General features: G+C 30.6%; 1 protein-coding gene across 4 annotated transcripts in view; it reads right to left on the minus strand.

The window, feature by feature from the left end:
• Window positions 1–4,808: 4,808 nt before the first annotated feature.
• Window positions 4,809–16,921, minus strand: part of LOC126734365 (uncharacterized) — an 81,511-nt gene continuing 69,398 nt past the window's right edge. For 2 of the 4 annotated variants that reach the window (XM_050437953.1, XM_050437952.1), the window contains 9 exons: window positions 10,974–11,127; window positions 9,118–9,529; window positions 8,767–9,063; window positions 8,570–8,711; window positions 8,024–8,458; window positions 7,608–7,792; window positions 6,825–7,226; window positions 5,426–5,651; window positions 4,809–5,362 (listed from right to left, as the gene is read on the minus strand). In XM_050437953.1, coding sequence (XP_050293910.1) covers window positions 5,235–5,362; window positions 5,426–5,651; window positions 6,825–7,226; window positions 7,608–7,792; window positions 8,024–8,458; window positions 8,570–8,711; window positions 8,767–9,063; window positions 9,118–9,529; window positions 10,974–11,127 — 2,381 coding nt within the window. In that variant the 3' untranslated portion in view covers window positions 4,809–5,234. Of the gene's footprint in view, window positions 5,363–5,425; window positions 5,652–6,824; window positions 7,227–7,607; window positions 7,793–8,023; window positions 8,459–8,569; window positions 8,712–8,766; window positions 9,064–9,117; window positions 9,530–10,973; window positions 11,128–12,714; window positions 13,004–16,921 lie in introns of those variants that run through there. The other 2 variants (XM_050437956.1, XM_050437955.1) reach the window with 2 other exon arrangements.

Genomic DNA, 16,921 nt, shown 5'->3' on the forward strand with positions numbered 1-16,921 from the left:
CATCGTATAACTAAGCTAAAATATCCATTCGTGATGGATGCGAATGCTGAATTAAAGCATTGCGAATTTTGGATGGGTAGAAAGCAACAGGTATAAAGTCCAGTTCAGAGATCTATTATAGTCGGATTACCGAACAGATGGAGTAAATGATGTGCGCGAAATATAGGCCCGCCCATCGATGCAACCTTGGCAGATTTAGACGAGGAGAATTATACCTACTTATTTAAAATTATTTTACCGTACAGCTTTGCTTTGTAAGCAGCTTTTTTTAAAATATAATACGGTCGCCTGTAAAATGGGTCCAAACTGATTTTGAGGTTGTGCCAGGTAATGATGTAATAATCCCTTTTAAGTATTTTGTTATGCAAAGTTATGTTAATATATTGGGGTTTACCGAAAAGGGATAGGTAATCCTTTTAAGTAATCGTGCCAGGTCAAACATTTAGGGTGTAATTGACCAGGTTCATCAGAACCGAGCGCTGGAAGTTTTGCCTATTATTGCTGGAAGTTTTGCCTACGGTCAAATTTTAACCACAATATTTTTTGTCATTTTCACGTATAAATTCGCTCATCCTGGAACACACTGTATATTAAAAATATTTATTACCTGCTGTTTCTGCTGTAAACTGGACTTTTTGCACTTTGTTGTATGCTGGATGCTCGTTATTACATGTTTTATATGTTCATAATCACTTCCTTTTCAGCAATGGTCAAATTTTTTCGTACTCTTTTCTTGGGGCTGACAATGGGGGTGTACGTGGCGCGTCAGCCATTATTTGTTAACAAACAAATTAACAAAAAAATAAACACAATCTCAAATTTTCAATATTGCGAAGATTGAAATATTTGAATAGCAGCTAAACTAATAATAAAATTAAATAAAACCCCAAGTCATGAACCCTATCGAGGCTCTAGGCCACATCTCCGGCGCAGAACGATCACGTGACCACTCCATCTCCACTCTGTTCAGTAACCTAAGTATAGAATCTCTGATGTGTCGCAGATACCGCACTAAATAGTCTGTGCGTCTATGTCGTATAATATACGTAATATATAATATATTTAAATATACGTAAAACCCCATGTTTTACACTATTTTTTATTTTTCTTTTGAAAATGTCCATTTTTAAAAAGAAAATAATATAAAAAAATTGACCGCGGACTAAAATCCAAGCATTTTCCAAATCATTTTAAATACTTAGCTAGTCTCGATCTATCAACGATAAAACACCTGCGATCTGGCGATTCCTACTTTAGGTTGTGCAAGTGATTGTGTATCTCTCTCTATCCCACTGACTACGGGGCCGTACCCAGATAAATTTTTGGCCGTTTTTGTATTACTTTCGTCCTGTTTTTAAAGAGATCTTTAAGGATGGGTCTATCGCCTTTAATAGTTGGGAGGGGAGTCATGTGAGGTTATTATTTGATGTTTTTTGTCGGTTTTGCTTTTTACATGTTTATGAAAGTGGAGAATTTAGAATTATTAACTAGCCTGTATTCGTCTAAATTTTTTGCAGTTTTTATTGTAAGGAAGTGTGTTTTTTTTATTTATGTTTGTGGATTTGTTTTGGTATTATACTTAAAGACCTTAAAATGTTTTGATCTTGGAAAATAGGCAGGAAAATTTGGCAAATAAAGAGGACATTGTTTGTGCCGGCTTATGGAGACCGTGGGTGCACACAAAAGACAATAATATTTATGGTGAAAATAATAAGAGTGATCAGTGATTTAGACTCATATAGTTCTGATGGTTCATTTTCTAGTGTTGAGGAAGCAGAGGAAGAAGCCAGGGAAGTAAAAGCTACAGAAGAAAATCAAAGGGTTTTAAAACGTAATTGTTTAAGTACAGACGCCAAACAAATTTGTTTAAATGTCTATAACAATCTGAGGAATGATCCTCAGATCACAAATGATTGTAGTGCTTTGCAAAAAAACAGCGTTTTTAACAGGGGTTCCATTTAGTACAATAAGCTATTTTGTAAAAAAAGGGATTAAAGACAGAAAAAAAAGGAAAGATGGGACAATTAAAGAGACTTGACATGGATATTGCCAAATTGCTAAGGGAAGTTGTGTATTCTAAATACAAAAACAACGAGGTTCTAACTATAGAGATGGTTAAGGACACCTTATCGGCAAGAAACAAACATTTCGCAGTCTCAACCTTGCGGACATACCTGATAAAACTTTTAAGTTTAAGATGGTTAACAAAAGGGCTGCTGTAATGGAAAGTACTCGAATTGTCAGGTGGCGCTTAGAATATTTGGAGAATATTAAAAAATTTTGGGAGGAAGAAGAAAGATCTATATATTATTTAGATGAAACCTGGTATGATACACATGACATGGCAGAAAAGGGTTGGACTGATAGTTCTAACAAATGTGTCCTAAAAGATGTTCCACCAAACAGGGGATCTCGGATGATAATTATTCATTGTGGTTCAAAAGAAGGTTGGGTGAAAGATAGGTTGGGTGAATGGACTGAAATTGTATGGCAAAAAAATAGAAGAGTGCAATGTGGACTATCATAGAAACATGCATGCAGATATATTTGAAACCTGGTTTGAGAAAACGTTAATTCCAAATTTAAAGGAAAACAGTGTGATTGTTATGGATAATGCATCATAGCATTCAAGGCTTTCTGAAAAAATCCCAAACACATCTTCACATAAATTGGAAATTGAGACATTTTTATTAAAACATGATCTCTATTTTCATGAATCTTATACAAAGAAACAATTATTGGAAGTTGTAAATACCAAATCATGGGAAAACCAGTATGTAGTAGATAACATAGCTAAAAAGTATGGTCATACTGTCCTCAGACTTCTTCCATATTATTGTGTATTTAATTCTATCGAGTTGATTTGGGGACAACTAAAAAGGAGAATTCGCAGGAAAGATAGGTATCCAAAATTTGTTAAAAAAGTTATAAATTTGATTAAGGAGGAAGTTATGAATTTAGGAGAGGAAGAGTGGAGAGAGTCTGTGGAAAAAATTATAAGATACGAAGAGGAATATCGTAATTTGCATCAGATTATTTTAAATGGAGGGGATCATTTCATTATAAATTGGGATAATGATGAATCTGATAAAGACTGCTTCTTCCTGCATTCTCTGGGAAAAAGTCCCTTTTTTGCCATAGTAAGAAAACCCTTTTTTTATTAATTAAACAAGTTTAAATTTTTTTTACAGTTTTTTGTCCATGATTTCTCTTACAGAGACACTATAAAACCAGTTTAATTATTTTTTTTTACAGTTACTGCCACACTTGTTCTATCCCAGAGAGGCAAGACTACTTCTCTCATAATTCACTGGAAGAAAAAAGGCTATTTTACATCTGAGTTATAATTATTTAAAAAAAAATGTAAATTTGTTATTAATTAAATTTAAAAATTATTTCTGCTACTCGTATACACTTTTTAAATCTGCTTTAGTATCCAAATGCTTCAGTGCGGCTGTGCGAGATGAAGTTGGAATCCATAGCGGCAACAAAGAAACTGGTTCCTTTCTTAATGGAAGAAACTGCTAAAGAAAAAAAGGAAAAACAGAGTTTAGAAAATTGTATTAACACTAGTAAGAGTGAGTAGTAGACAGAGTAATTTTAAGATTTTGTATAAGATTTTTAGTTTTTAGTATAAGCATTTATTTTTGTTAATTTTCATCTAATCTCTCCTATTATGCACCATAACTAATTATGAGGCAAACAAATTAATAAATATTACATTCAGGATGCAAATTATGTTTTTTTATAAGTAAAACTTGTGTCTTTTACACACATAAGATATAGACAGCTAGATGATTTTTAATGCAAAAGTTTATTTAAAAAATATACTTTAATTTTTCTGACTACATAATTACTTTTTATCCAAAGATATTGGTACTAAATATAGAGTTGGGGGTTTTCATGAGTATATTATTATAATAATATATCATAATATCTATTAATTAAAAAAAAAACAATAATAAAGGACATTGAATGTGGCAGCCTAAATCCCCGTTAATAATAACCACCAAATAAAAATAAATCTCAATACCCAAAAAAAGGAAATATATAAAATTTGAAGACAAACCAAAACATTTTACCCTTTTTTGTCAAAAAGTAAATCTTTAATGCCTTAATCCACAGAATAAATGGGCCTAAGTAATTCGTACCACCTATTCTCTCATCACTTGTTATAAACATCTCACTGATGGCTCTAAAAACTAAACTTATTAAATTAAAATTTTTGGTTAAACTGATTTTACACACTTAAATCTTATAGTTAAATAAAATATTATCTTGCTATCAACTATCCTGAATCTCTAACTTAATAAAACTAAACCCAAAAATCTCGAATAATAAAGTTTTAAATACAAATAAATTTTAAGGCCGGACCTGTGCAACTTTTTACACTTGAGTGGCTGTTGAGGTCAGACGTCTAACAAAATAGTACGTGGGCGCATGTAGTCAAATTTTACGAATCAAATGTATAAATTCTTTAAAAAATGCTTAAAACATTTATTTATTTAATGGAATGATTAAATATCGCTTAGAATATTACTTTATGACTCTTTCCACATAAAATTTTGCAATTTAAACATGCATGTCATATAACAATACAAGCAACACCGGCACACGTACTATTCGCGGCACATCAAAGATTCTAATAGATCTCTGAACTGAACAATACATGATAGCGTATGCGTGGCCTCTAATAGGTTCTTCGTCCTCTGAAGATGTAAAGATCGTTACCAAAACACGTGCTTTTACACAATGTTTTAATAACACACAGTTTCCGAGATCCCTGTACTCAACATAAAAAAACTCACTCTGTATAATACAACATTATTTTATTTTATTAAAATGTACAAAATATAAAACTATATAATATAATTAAAAAAAAAACATGTTCGTGCGTTAGACACATTATTTAATAAATCAAAAATTAATAAAATAGGGCATAAATGCTGTATAAATATGTCTTATATAAAACACAAAACATCGATATATAAATACAATATAACCCTTAAAAAATGCATAAAAAACATAAATGCTCGATAATATTTTTCTATTACCATTAAGCAAATATTAATAAGAGTTTATTAAATATGGCCCAAAACACAAAATCAATCACACGTCCAACAAACAATTTGTTTTATAAATAATTTGGTACTAAAACATAACAAATACTATGATTATCAGGCTTTTTTTTAGTTTTGAAATATTTTAACTACAAAAACTTATATAACTATACATTATGTGGGCGGCCTCATGTTCATATAATCATGTTGACTTGTGTTCATCTTGGGTGGAAGGGGAATATTCATGTATTCATTGTGTGGTGATGAAGGTGAATCTAATGCAGTTTTTGAGTCTGTGAATCCTAGAAAATCGATAAATTCATTAAAAAAATAATTTTATAAAAGAATTATTTGTTATTTCTCACCTTCAACGGGTTGCCCATTAGGTGGGAATTGAATATACTGTTGGGAACTAAACTGATCGGCTCTGGTTGCTTTGTTTTCCTCGATAGTTTCAAAATGAGCGGGAAACTTTACTGGTTTCGGTATGGGTACAGGGGTGTAGTTCCAATCTAATATTGACTTGTTAAGTGTCTCGTCTTTACAGTCCGGAAGACAGTTTTGATCTGAGTGACTGTTCCCAAAATTAATCTGAAACATAATGAATTTTCTTTTATTTTTTGTTAAGGTTTTAACGGATTTTAATATTTCGTTTTAAAAATGAACTGAGAATGTTTGTAATTAATTAGTTAATCCATTTATAAGAACTTAATAATAATGTAATGTGATGCATATTTTTTTAAGAATATATAATTTTCATGAGAACCTGCGGTTAAGAAATTTTGAAAAATGTTTACAAAATTTTTATATATATTTTTATTTAAATATAATAATATTTAAAGCAAAAAAGTCAAAATAGGTTTGATTTATTATGGAATGAAAAGTTTTAAATTTTTGTCTGGCTGAAGAAAAATCACTGAGCAATAGTTATTAACATTGTTTAAAATTCTGCTGATTAGACAATTTATTAACAAGGAAACTAATTTGCTATACATGATCGGCTTTTGATAAAGTTATTTCAAATTTTAAATTTTTTTGGGATATTTAGGCAGGGTCTTTTAGAATTGTCTATTTCAATTATATATGATTTTTCTGAGATATCCTAGAATTTTAAAGAATAATCCTGGAATGTTTAATGAAATATATATTTATCGAACATCGCTATACGTTTTTGCGTTAATACAGGCATTTTAGATTTTGCAGGACCAAAAATAAAATAGTGATAAAATACTATTTTTTTAGGAGCTATGTAGTACCTAAAATAATTCATGGCTTGCCTAAAAAAATAAAATAATATTGCTTTTGGAAAATATTTTTAACCATACATTTTACTTCTTTTTTTAAATTAAACTTTTTATTTTTTTCAGAACTTTTAAAAAACTAGAAAAAACGACGTTTTTTAAAATAAAAGTTGCATAAATTAGTGAGAGCTATATTTGGAAACAGAGGTTTTAATTTAAAGAGGTTTAAAGTCACTTAGGAATATTTTGTAAATGTTATGAGCTTAAAATATTCCATTAATAGCAAAATTCGATTAAAAGAGGAAAAAAATGAGTCCAAAAAAAATAAAATTCTAGAAAACTGCTTCTTGGTTTTTAAAGCAAGAATGTGCTTATATGAATCCAACATTATATAAGAATTTAGAGAAACTAGAGAAACTTAGAGAAGCGTGATATTAACTTTTAATATTTTTTTAAAAATGTTGATTTTTTATCTGTTATATAAAAAAAATCTGCTACTAATTCTGTTTTTTATTGTATTTACCTTCCTATCCTCAATATCCGAATGGGTTCCGCTATCTCCAACACTACATCCACTTATTGTGCTCATTCTAGCACTGGATCCACTAGAAGATGTACTAAGACTACTAATAGGCCTGGCGCTTTGGTTCAACTGTAACGGTGGTCCAGAAATAAATTGAACCATCGTAGACTCTTCATTGGATTTCTGTTGCGTTAAGTTTCTTTTACTGTTACTTCTGGAAAATACTTTCCAGAGGATGTTTTCCACGATTGAAGGACGTCGTTTTTTGCACTTTTGATTTTGCTCTAATAATTTTTGCGCATTCTCATACTCCCTACGTAGAACTTTCAGATGTTCTTGTTTTTCTTTGAATGATTTTTGGACGTCGTTTCGTTTGGTCCATGCTTCTACTAATTTTTCAACCTGAAATAGTAACAGTGATTAAGGTGGTTATTCGTTATTAGGATAAAAAAATAATATCAATAATTGTTTAGTTATTGAGATAGTTGTTCTATTAGCACTGCGGACTGTTTTAGAACAGAGGATAGTTAAAAATACCTCTTTTTGTCTAGAAATCTCTGTTTATTATGACGAAAACTTTTACAAAAAATAATAAAAAACCATGTTTCAAATAAAAAAAGTTTATTTATACATTAAAAGATCCCAATTAATTTTTTTTTTAATATTGGGAGTTTCTAAAAAAAATAATAGTTCTTCGTATGTCATGTAGGAAATGAGATATTAAGAATCATGAAGGCTTGAGCTTTTCAGATAATAAGTGAAAATTGTTACAGATTAACTTACCTCGGATAAAGAATGGACTTTATTCTTAAAATCGTTAATAATTTCGGCTAATTCTTGTTGAGCCTTATCTTCAATCACATGTTTAGTTCTTGCATTCGGAGACGGAGATCGTGCATTTCTCTTTTGGGGATCTGCTTTGGCTACTAAATCATCTAGACGAAGATCCTCCCTTGAAAATGCTTGAGCTAGAAGAAAAATAAGTTTTTACCAACATCTTTTTAATATATAAACTTTGTATAAGCATTATGAGAATATTCTCAAACAGGCAATTTATGGCAACACTGCTTTGGTACATGCAGGTTATGACTAGAGTAGAGTCATGTTTCGTAGCTAATCTCACTAGCAGTGTCAATCTTAAAACTTTATTTTTAATCGATTCTTTTAGTTTATTTACAAAATAAATGAATGAGACTTACGATTTCGACCCGTGGCCATATAAAAGGGCGAACTAGCTTCACTAGAGGGCGTTACTGCAGGTGAACGATTAGTGGGATAACTGCTAGTCATTTCTGGATTGACTGGCCGCGGAGCTGGACACATCTTGTAAACGTTTTCCACAATCTCATTAGGGGTCATATATCCATTGGGATCCATTTCATTTGAATGCTTCGATATGATTTCCTTTAACTTAATATACGTAGAAGTAACTTCGTTCATGTTCAAGTTCATTTTTAACATGTTCGACAGTGTGTAATGTCCATTATTGTCTGCTATGTCCGTCGGCGTCATGTCATGACAATTTCGAATTTCAAAAGCGATATTGGCACCTGGACAATCCATTAGGACTGTGGCGAGTTTTTCTAATCCGAATTTCGCAGCGAAGTGTAGGAGGGTTGGGTATTCTTCATTGCCTATAAAAACATGGTTTTCTAAAGACAAATTTTTTTTTTCCCACTTACAGTAGTCACGGGAATTTCCCAATAATAATCGAAAGAAATCCAGTCATAAATCAAAATACTTACTGTGTTTATGTACTGATACACTGGCAGCAAACGGTGTACTATGACTACCAATCAAATTCAAATGTGGCGGCAAGTTTTTCTGAAACTCTTGCACTAACCAGTTGTCCAACTGTTCTCGGTCGGCTGGACTAAACCCAACAGTCTAAAGCCAAAAAAAATTAATAACATATTGATTGCACCAGTGAACATCTCTATACCTGACACATAAACTCAATTGGATTAATCATGCCTCTCAATATCTGACCCAACTCCATCATTTTACTTTCACATTTAATAGGTCGACTTCCCAACATACTTCCATTTTTCTCCACTAATATATGCACTATTGCTGTCATATCTGTCATATTATCGGGTAAAGAAATCTTCACAATATAAGGATTTCGACGTTTGATAGATTCGATTTCTTGCAGATCACCATTGCGTTCTACAGATATTTTTACTATATCTTCTTTTTGAAGAGGGTGAGTGAGCAAAACAAAAACACTTGTTTGACCCTAAAAAATATCCATATCTACAAAAACATTCCAATAACATTTCTAGAATATTACCTGTCTAACTTTCTTCGGTGTAACAGAAAAACAAGACTTGTCTTGGCCTATAACCGAATTCTGTTTCTTCCATATCCTGGAGAGTATCGCTATAGCATGGCCCAAGAACTCCTTTGTGAAGGTCTGGTCTTGGTCCTGGCCAACTGAATGCCTTTGCCACTGAAAATAGGTGGGGAGAGCACTCTTATGCTTTTCAAAATCTGAATCGTTCACTCCCAGCAGCAGAGCCAAAGTTCGATCAGGTAATAAGAGCTTTGTAAGTTTTTGTGATTCTTCTGGATGCTGAGAGATGAATTCCAAAAATGTTGGGCATAATACTACGATTTGCAGTTTTACACCGGTGGCACCTTCTTGAAATGCTTTGTCTTCCACCTTTGGTGTGAGTGAGTCCTCCAAATATACATTTTGCAACCTGCAAAATAAAATTGTTAGGGGTGTAATTTTCATTTGCTTTAAGGTATTAATAGATTGTCTAATGAAGGCATATGAAAAATGAAGTGATAAACATTGATTCAGGTGAATAACATCCTCAAAAGGTACCACAGATAAAAGCACACGTGTGCATGATTTAGACATTGTTTTGCTTAAAGAGATTAAATAGCTGCTCTGACTACTGGGTGTTGTGACTATCAGTAAATTCCCAGTTAATTTTTATCAACGATTTATCCACCCAGATAATGAACGGACAATTACGGACATCTTATTTTTTATAATTTATTAACTATCACTTCAGCAAGATTGGATGCTATTAATTTCTGGATTTATTTATCATATGTATGTCAGATTATGCCGCTGCTATAAAAGCTATATGATAACATTTTTAATCTGCTGGATTTTACCTAATAATAACGTTGGTAATTATTACATTGAATGTCAGAATAAAATGATCTGGATACTATGTGTCCACTTTTAAATAGTCAAAAATGCTAGAGTATATACAGGAGCTATAAAAAACTAGTTTGAGATAGGACATTGCTGGTCGGAAGTGCGTCGTTTCCAAAATACAGGGTGTTGAAATTGAAAAAAAAATCGATTTTTTCCTCTATATTAAAAACGCTTATAGTGATTTGAATTAAATATTTAGGTTTTAAATGATAGGTGCTGAGGCACTTTTTGAGAAATTGCAGGTGATTTGACCAGTCCAGGGACGGATTTGCAGCATATGTATATTAATTTTTTTATAAAAAAAAAGATACGCCACTGTTTTTTTCTTAAAAAAAAAATTCGAGTTATTTTGTTCATTTTCAATAAAATATATCCCTTACATTTTTGCGAACATGTGCTGTAAGTCCGTCCCTGGACAAGTTAAATTACCTGCAATTCCTCAAAAAGTTGTCTCACCACCTATCATTTAAAACCTAAAAAATACCTAAATTTAAAACGCTTAAAGCGTTTTTAATACAGAGGGAAAGAAACGACTTTTTTGAAAAATTTCAACACCCTCTATTTTGGAAACGAGACACTTCCGACCAACAATGTCCTATCTTAAACTACTTTTTTATGGCTCCTGTATATACTGTACCACTTTTGACCATTTGAAAGGGAACACCCTGTATAGGTTAAAGGCCACGGTTCAACTTTCAACTCAGTAGCACCTAAGTATTGGATGAATGAATGTCAACGTTGTAATAGCCATATGCTCAAAGGTCAAAGATATTAATAGTAAACAAATATCAATTCACTGGGACTAAAAATCTCAGAAGAGGTTTTCTAAAAATCAGAGAAAATGCAATAGAAAACAACCTATAGTCAGCCAGCTTGATCATCTGATTTGACTTTTTCCGATTATTTAAAAAAACATTTAATAGTGCATTTAATGTTGTCGACAATAAATACTAGTTTAACTAATTACTTACTTGAAAGATTTTCTGTTACTATTTGTTGAAACGGACAGTCCCATCTGTTCAAAATAGTTATTAAAATATTCCACCCAGAGTCCAGCAGGTTCACTACTCTTTCTAGATACAATTAAAATGTCATCCATGTTGGTGGGCTGTTTTTGTAAAGTACCTGTAATAAAAAAATATTTGATTTAAAATTGGTATGGAATTTGAAATACAATTGAACACCATTTAAGCTCATGTACAACTAAAAGGAAACTAAGAATTTTGTGAAAAAAACACAACTATTTTCAGATAATTAAGGATATTAAATAACAATTTTTTGAAAAAAACTATTAGTGTGCTAATTGATTTTGTTGTAAGGTGTCATTTAAGTAAGATACGACGTTACTACTATCGTTAGAAAGAGTTACTTTGGAATTTTTTGTTGCATTTTTATAATTTTTTTAAAGAGAAACATATTAATTATGTTACTGTACTAGGAAATCTTAAGATCTTCAATTATTTATAGACTAGCAGCCTACAGTATTATCACGACTGTCATTTTAAAATAATGGTTTGTTATAAAATCATTATCATCAGTGCAGTGAATAATGCCATTACGGATTACGTCGTTAATAACTTATTGTGATAAGAAGACATTGTTGTTGTTTTTATTTTCTTTTACTCATGCGTTTATCTATATGCTTTTAAAGAGATTTTGTTTTAATATACATATTTATGCCTATTCTAAGAAAATTTCATCAGAACATATTTTTTTAAAATAGAATTTTTACTTATTATTACAAATAATAATTATTTGTTATTGTTTAATATTTATGTGTGTGTTAAGTCACTCTCTAGTCTGATCATTGCAAGAACACTTGCCAAAATGCAACACTACTGAAATTAGGATTAGCATTTCATTTGTGGAGAATAGACCCCTAATAACTTTTTAATGAAAGTGATTACTTAAAAAAAAAGAACTATAACAACTAGGTGTTAGAAATGTATTTAAAGGAAAATAAAAAAACTAAAAATAAAGAAATAATACATATAAAAGTTTAAATTATCCCGGTTACCCGAATTTAATAGATTTAACTGTAAGTACCTTAAAAGTCAAAAGAAAATCTGTGTTAAAAAGAATCTTTGGTAAGAATATTAGTAAGATTCATTTCAATTTATTTAACATGGTTAGACAAACACGTGTAAAGATTTAAGTAAAGTGTTTTAATGAAATGGAAAAACTACCTTATTTTTTTTATTTAAGCACTATTAACATAATAGTTCTAAATAAAAATATTTAAAAAACCGGACTCAATAAGAATTTCAAAGTGGAGTCTAACTTCGTTTAGTCCACGGATAAGTCAAAAAGGTCGCAGGGACCAGTACCGATAATTAAACTGGACAATTCTACTGCCTAATTATCTATTCTACTTAAATATTAGAAAATCGTTATTCTTAGTTTGTTTAATTTAACTACTATAACCAAAAAACTTCACACTTTCATAAATAACTCCTTATATGACCTTACTATAATACTTTATTAACTTACAGTTTCTTAAAAAAAAACAGATAAAACGAGACAAAAAATAATTGATTTTTGGCATTAGTCTCCACATAAAAATGCGAGTTGTCTTTTAATTAATTTGAGATTAGAGAGGATGTCTGTCAGACATAATGAGAAAGTAATAAACAAGCAATAAAAGTGCTGCAAAAAGACGATTTATCAAGAATAATCAAGAAATTGCAAACCATCAAATATTTGGTAACTCACAATCCATACTTCGAAAATGTTTATTGTCTGGCCTTAATATGCAACACAGGGGTTGGTCATCATCTATATCAAGAATATTGCTATAAGAACGTGATCTTTTATATTGATATTTCCTGTACATGTCCAATTACACAAAGCCACTTAACTATAGTTTATTTTATCCTTTAAAAAGCCACTTTTTATACTCGATACACTAAAAACACTGTTTTCTTTGTCTTCGCGTCATTTTTACGGCTTTAAAGTCTCGTCAGTCGATCTTAACGTGTTGAAATCACTAACTTGTACTTAGTAGTTGTTTACGAAACGGCCGCTACTGAAAGACATGATAATATCATTTATTTTATCTGTGGAATAATATAAAGGAGGGTTTTCTTTTGAAACTTATCGTAGCTTTATGGTAATAACCGGCTATTAGTCCAGTGGCGTGTAGATATGAATTATGTAATGCTTAAATTGGTTTCATTTTTTTGAAATTTAATCTAAATTAGTTTTGTTTTGCTTAATTTATTATTAATAATTTATATCGGAAATGATAATAGTACAAAGGTGCCGGCAAGCAAATGTTTTCAAAATAAAATTATTATTTCATATTAACCGATCACTTTAGTTTTAGGATTTTAATACAATTTGACCTTTTACTTGAAGGTTTTTAAAATATATTTGTATTTATTTTACTACAGGAAATAAGACAAATACTCAGAAAGCAAATAAATATTACTCTTTCAAATATCTCGATACTCATCTTTAAAATGCAAGAAAATTTTTATTCTTAGGATTAGGATTTTGAAAAGCAGGCAATCCATATTTGGTTCCAAAGAAAATATATATTTAATTTTTCTATCAATCATAATTTCTTTATAGAAAACAGCAGAAGCCGGGAACAAATATCATTATCAAGCATTTCACTGGATGCAATTATATTGTATAATGCTTGAACTTACCTTAGTCTAAACTGACAGTTACCTATACAGTTGTCATCGCAAATAAATGAAATGAAAAAAACTCATAGTACCGACCAAAAATACATATTGTTATTCACTGTAATGAAAGTATCAAACCAATTAAAATTATAAAGATATCAAAAGAGCAAGCGCCTGAGTGCTTAAATGACATTTGAGTTCAAGTATAGTCCAGTTTATTTTTCCATCAGTAAAACTTTTAAATTAAAAGAATTCGTTCATTTTGCTTAAAGAAACCTTGAAATACATTTTGAGACCGAGATCGAATGTCTCAATTTTTTCAAAATAATTTGTTAGTGCATCTTTTATCATCATCATTGAGCATTAAAGAATATAATTTAAGTCAAGACCTCACAAGCAAACACATTTAATTATCTGTCTCCATACAATCTTGATATCAGATTATTTTTAATTAGAAAATATACATACAATAATAGACTATCGGAGACTACCTAATTATATAAATAGGTAAACTTTTTATTTCAAGTTTGCAAATCATATTTAATTATTTGCATATTATCGTCTGATTTGAGCACTAGTAAAAGATTAATCCAACAATTAACATAACTTAGATTTGAACAACCGCCAACTGTCTGTTTTTATCCATTCTGTAGTATTATAACTGATCTAGACTAAAGAGAGATATTTTATAGATACTAATCTCCTCCAATATCAAATCATATATAGTTCATATATGTAGTTCAAGAATAGTCTATTGTCTTAGTCGCGCTTCCGACCATGGGTAAAATTACTGAATTTGAACTCCCAAATGTGCATCTTGATTCTTTTCTCCTTTCCTCTTAAGCATCTATTTAAAAAAAAACAAAAGAAATCTTGTTTCTTGCTAAAAAATTGGCGTCACTTAAACGATACCAAAATAGATAAACAAAAATATATCCATAAATAGGCTCGAAAAGTCCATTATACTTGAACTAAATTTATTTTCAATGCATTAATGAACGTTTTTATTACCTTAAGGTTTTCTTGTTTCTGTTTTCCTCTCGTACCTCCGAAAATAACTTTAGTAGGTAATTGTTATGTGCCTAATGGCAACGACTTTAAATATACACCAGCCGTTTCATAAAATAAACCAAGAAAACAGGAAAATAATGGCCATAATTTTATGGCACCTATTTTAAATTAAAAGGAGTCGCAGGTGCTCATACAAGCTCGTAACCTTCAAAGAGCTTTCATTCGGTTAAATTATTTCTGCCTTGTTGGAAACTAAAAGAGACTAAGAGAAAAACTTTATAATAACCATATCATAGAATCACGCGTCTTTTAATCCCACTGTCACTCGAACTAATTCACGAATTTGTTCATGATACACGAAATTCATATCATCTGTTGCTATATTTAGCAAAGCTCGTGGCCCACGTATCATCATCCGCTTAAGAATTATGACTTATAATAAAAATATATAGCCGAAAAGTCCCTAGCTTAATGTGAAATGCTAATATGATATATGGGGTGTTTTGGATTCCTCAAGGCGCACAAGAAAGCCGATCTCGTAGCTGAAAATGGCGTTTTCTCTTGTGTGATGGGATTAAGTTTAAAGCTGGATTTTAATGGATGTTATTTGGTTATAGGGATAATATTTCGAAGTAAATGCAGGCAAGATTAAACATCATTTAAATTATTAAGTTATTGTTTTGGTTGTTATTCTCATAAACCCAGTTTTATATTAAGATAAAAGTATTACTGCAGCTAAAATTATCCATAAAAACAAAAAATAAACCAAGCCATTAAAAGTTTATTGTAGAACGTTCCGTTATCTCAAGAACAACATTAAATGTTAATCGTTATCCTAGTGAAGTGTTTCTAGTGCACCGTTTAAAGTTAACCAAATGCCGATTGAGCACCTGAATGGCTAAAGTGGCATCAATATGCATCCGCGGCACTTCCTGCCATCCTTTCCAGGAAGCAAGATGGCACGTGACCGCGGTGAAAGAGGACTTACGCCTTTATCGGCTCTATACCTGACCGGGTTTTAATTTTTTATGTAAAAACCAGTAAATATAATAATTATTAATCTGATACACCTAAACGAAAAACTATTTCTTTAATGATTTAACTGTTTAAGTCAATATAGCTGAAATAATCAAATTGCAAATATAAAACTAAGCTTTGGGTGAAGGCAGCAACGATGCATGCTTAAAAATTGCAATTTCAACATGAAATATTCATTCACCTGTTTTAACAAGAGAATCCTTTATATCACTACCATAAAGGATATGCAAGCACAGAACAATGTTCTGACGTGTTTGATTGTAGTTTTGTTCTGTTAAGTATCCAAAAAAATCCAAAAAAATCCAAAATTAAGACTTGGAAAAATAAGGATCTTATTTTCAGTAAAAAAAAAGTCATAAATTAAATATGAGGATGAGTGTTACCAAGTTGGAATTGTCAGATAAGCCTTTAAGATATGGTTAGTTCTGATGGCTCTACTTGGAAATAAACTTTTATAGATTTTGAGATGTATACATGTAAACGTAACATTAAAAAAAATAAGTGTCTTTATTTTAAGGTAAAAACGTAGATAACTTAATCAAACATAATAAGTTATCATACTTAATGATATCCTTAACATAGATGTAATAAACTTCTAATTATCTAATATTCAGACATTTCTGGTTATCTGCCTCTATAACTTGGCATTTATTTGACTTTAAATTAAAATCATTCTGTAATAAATAGTAAGTTCTGTAATGAATAGTCATATTTGGAACTTGTAAGTCTAAAGACTTTTAAGCGATCTGCATATTATAGTATATATTGTTGGTGTCATATTAATTGTTGATGCTGAAAACAAATTTATTACTACATTTGACCTTTATTTCTAAAGTAGCTTTCCACCAATGTCAATAATTATTTACCATAAAGACCTTTTTAGAATATTAAAAACTTATGATTTAACCTGTCAACTGCCTTGGATAAATCAACATAGGTTATGTAGATCCGACAGAAATGCATGCTTAAGCGAAGTGCCAAATAAATATAGGCAATATAATTATAAATAATAATAAAGTATACGTAAAAAATATAAATAATAAAGCAGCTTGCTATCTTGGATCGTATAATCATTCAAAAGCTTTTGCAAAAAAAGATATTTCACATATTTTTCATTTTATGATAGTTTTAATTTCTTTCTTTGCACTTTAATTAATACAGTAGAGAAATGAAGTATTTTTTCAAAAGGTTAGAAAAATATCTGCTTACAATGAACTCAGTCAAAATATAGATATGTA

Source organism: Anthonomus grandis, chromosome 3, assembly GCF_022605725.1.
Source record: "Anthonomus grandis grandis chromosome 3, icAntGran1.3, whole genome shotgun sequence".
In the NCBI taxonomy this organism is placed as follows: Eukaryota; Metazoa; Arthropoda; class Insecta; order Coleoptera; family Curculionidae; genus Anthonomus; species Anthonomus grandis.